We start from the raw sequence: 2,733 nt of genomic DNA, 5'->3' as shown, positions 1-2,733 counted from the left end.
GTGAGCATTGCTAGCAATGGTACACTTTGCAGACACAGTGCACCGGTGGTGGAGCAAGTGAATATTTGTGGCAGGCTGGGGTATCTATTAAGCAAGCTTCTGGATGGTGTCAAGCTTCTTGAGTGTTGTTGGAGCTGCAATCATCCAGGCAAGTGAAGAGAATTCCATCACACTCCTGACTTTTGCCTTGTAGATGGCTGGGCAGGCTTTGGGGAGTCAAGAGGAGAGTTACTCACCACACAATTCTCAGCTTCTGATTTGGTCTTGTAGCCACAGTATTTATATGGCTGGTCCAATTAAATTTTTGGTCAGTGTTAACCTCCAGGATATTGATGATGGGGGAACTAGCAATGGTAATACCACTGAATGTCAAGGGGAAGAGGTTGGACTTTCTCTTGCTGGAGATGCTCATTGCCTAGCACTTGGCCCAAAACTGAATGTTATCCAGACCTTTCTTCATGCAGGCACAGGCTGCTTCAGTTTTACATTGCACTCAATGTATTGTCCCCCACAAATGAACAGCTCTGTAAAACTCAAAGGTCTAAGTCTAGGTTCATGTAAAGAATGGCCACTTGACAAGCATCATTGGAATTGTGACCCACAAAAGGTCAGTACTTTCAGGAGAGGAACAAGAATTGGAGAAAATGGGAAAAAGTCCTGGTTATTTGCAATCGATTCTGAATGAATATTGATTATTAGCAGTACCACATTCCTAGAAAGCTATAATTATGTTAATATATTGTAGCACTAAAACAAATTTGAATTGCAGACCAGTTAAGTAGTACTTCTCAGAATTAATATATTACAGTGACCAAAAGAATCAAGGTTTGTTATTGTTAACTGGGATTCCAGGCAGCAGCATTTTGGAGACAGCAGCATTCATTGATAATGCTGCCAATTTATGGTGATTGAATGAATTATATATTAATTTGCATTACTGGATTTGCCATGATTAGTATGAGTATTTTGGAAATTGTAATTCACCAATTCATCCACTTTTTTTGTGAAAACCACGACCAATGACCTATATAATTATGCTTAATCCTTATTTAAAATAAACTGGTCTCCCTAGGACTGACTCAGAAAAATCATACTTCACTAATTTTCTCCAGCACCACTAGCAATTTAGTAATTCAGACGTAGACCTCGCCCAGAACTGCCCATGTGGTGTTTCCTTCAGCAGCGATGTATCTGACCGATAGTAACTCCGGATCCCTGAACTCGAGTAACCTTGGTCTTCTGCCACGAAACTCTGCTTTCTTCCGTACCTTAATTAAAGATTTTTAAAAACAGCAAGACATTCTGCGCCGGAAAAAAAAAATGTTCCGTGAAAATGTTCTGTGTCAATTCTGAAAAGGAATATCGATGAATATTCTCAGACTCAAATGTTACAACGATGAATTAGCGACTCACGAATGAACAGTAACAAGAGTACAAAAAATGCACCCCTCGATCACTGGAATGCATTCTGACTTTATATGCATGCAGCATCTCGGAGCTAATGCAAGCGGACAATCGATCTGCTTGATTCACTTTTTGTTTAAAGGTGATCTCCTTACCGTGGCATCCTCTCCGGCATAGTGACTGATAACCCGTATCCCTCCGGGGTGCTTTAGGGCCCAGTTAGTCACGTTATATACTTTCCTATCAATCACAAGCCACTTGTCCGTTTTGCTATTGTGCTTCTGAATCTCTTCCCAAGTGTAAAGGGCTAATATTTTCTCACATCCCCCTTCTTCTTCTCCCTTCTCTCCTCCTTTCCCCATTCTGTCCTTTCTCTATCTCTCCTTTCCTTCGCAGATCTTCTCTACCCTCTACCTGCCCTCTTTGCTTTAGCTGTTCATCTTATACCTCCAGCCCGCCCAGGAACATCCTACAAGAATTAACCATTAATACGATGCTGTAACCTAGGAGATCAGCAGAGTTTTTGCACCAATCAAGTGGCTGTACCACAGCTCTCGTCTGCAGGCATTGGTTCAACCTGATCTTTCGAACCGTTTAGGGGGCTGATCCTCCCATCAAAGCTTTGATCTGAAGCTCACTCCATTGAGGTTGAGGCCAAATTGCCTCGGTAGTGTTTGTTTGGTGAGTTAGACACATGAGCAAATCTTTTGGAGCCAATCGCAGGATTTTCCGGCTCCCTTGGCGGCGGAAGGTTCGGCGGCCCATTGACTTTCGACGGGACCGGACGACCCTCGGCGGTGGGCGGGGCCGGAAAACCCTTGACTCGCAGCGCTGAATCCAGACGCTCACGAATAAGACTCCAGTTCCCTGGCACCACCACCAAAATCGATCATTACTCCCCAGCCGGCACCCTGTGTCTCTAAACATTTGTGCCAATCCATCTCCCTTACATTGGAGCTTCCCCCGCTTGCACTATTCGATGTGACTCCAACTCCCCCTGGGTTTCAGAATCATCCCAGGGTCAGCTTGCTGCAAGAGTGCTGAAAAATCAACGGAAGAATGTTGATTAAATTCCTTTCGAACTTGTTGATGTTTTGATGAGACTTTTAAAGAAATTGGGGTTCATTTAGTGTTTGTTTTTTTTCCCCACAGATATACTTCATTCGTAAAATTTGTAAAAGTACATTAGAAAACATTTCATCTTGAAAACTACAGAAAGTGCCATTAAACTCGACTTGTCTCCATACAGCGTGTTCCACTCTTAGGTGCCCCTGTACAATTGTAATTCTTTTGGTATTTTCGATATATATTCCATGTCAGGAGTGCAGC

The 2,733-nt window shown here is 43.0% G+C and overlaps 1 protein-coding gene across 1 annotated transcript in view; it reads right to left on the bottom strand.

Annotated features, from left to right (window-relative positions):
* The window catches only part of LOC144684812 (acyl-CoA 6-desaturase-like), a 78,844-nt gene extending 76,966 nt beyond the window's left edge, over nucleotides 1-1,878 (bottom strand). The window contains exon 1 of the mRNA XM_078549064.1: nucleotides 1,560-1,878. Within this exon, the coding sequence (XP_078405190.1) occupies nucleotides 1,560-1,766 (207 nt within the window). The 5' untranslated portion in view covers nucleotides 1,767-1,878. The remainder of the gene's footprint in view (nucleotides 1-1,559) is intronic.
* Between the last annotated feature and the right edge of the window lie 855 nt (nucleotides 1,879-2,733).

Source organism: Cetorhinus maximus, chromosome 9 (genome assembly GCF_964194155.1).
Source record: "Cetorhinus maximus chromosome 9, sCetMax3.hap1.1, whole genome shotgun sequence".
Lineage (NCBI taxonomy): Eukaryota > Metazoa > Chordata > Chondrichthyes > Lamniformes > Cetorhinidae > Cetorhinus > Cetorhinus maximus.
This window is presented reverse-complemented; position numbering and strand designations above follow the sequence as displayed.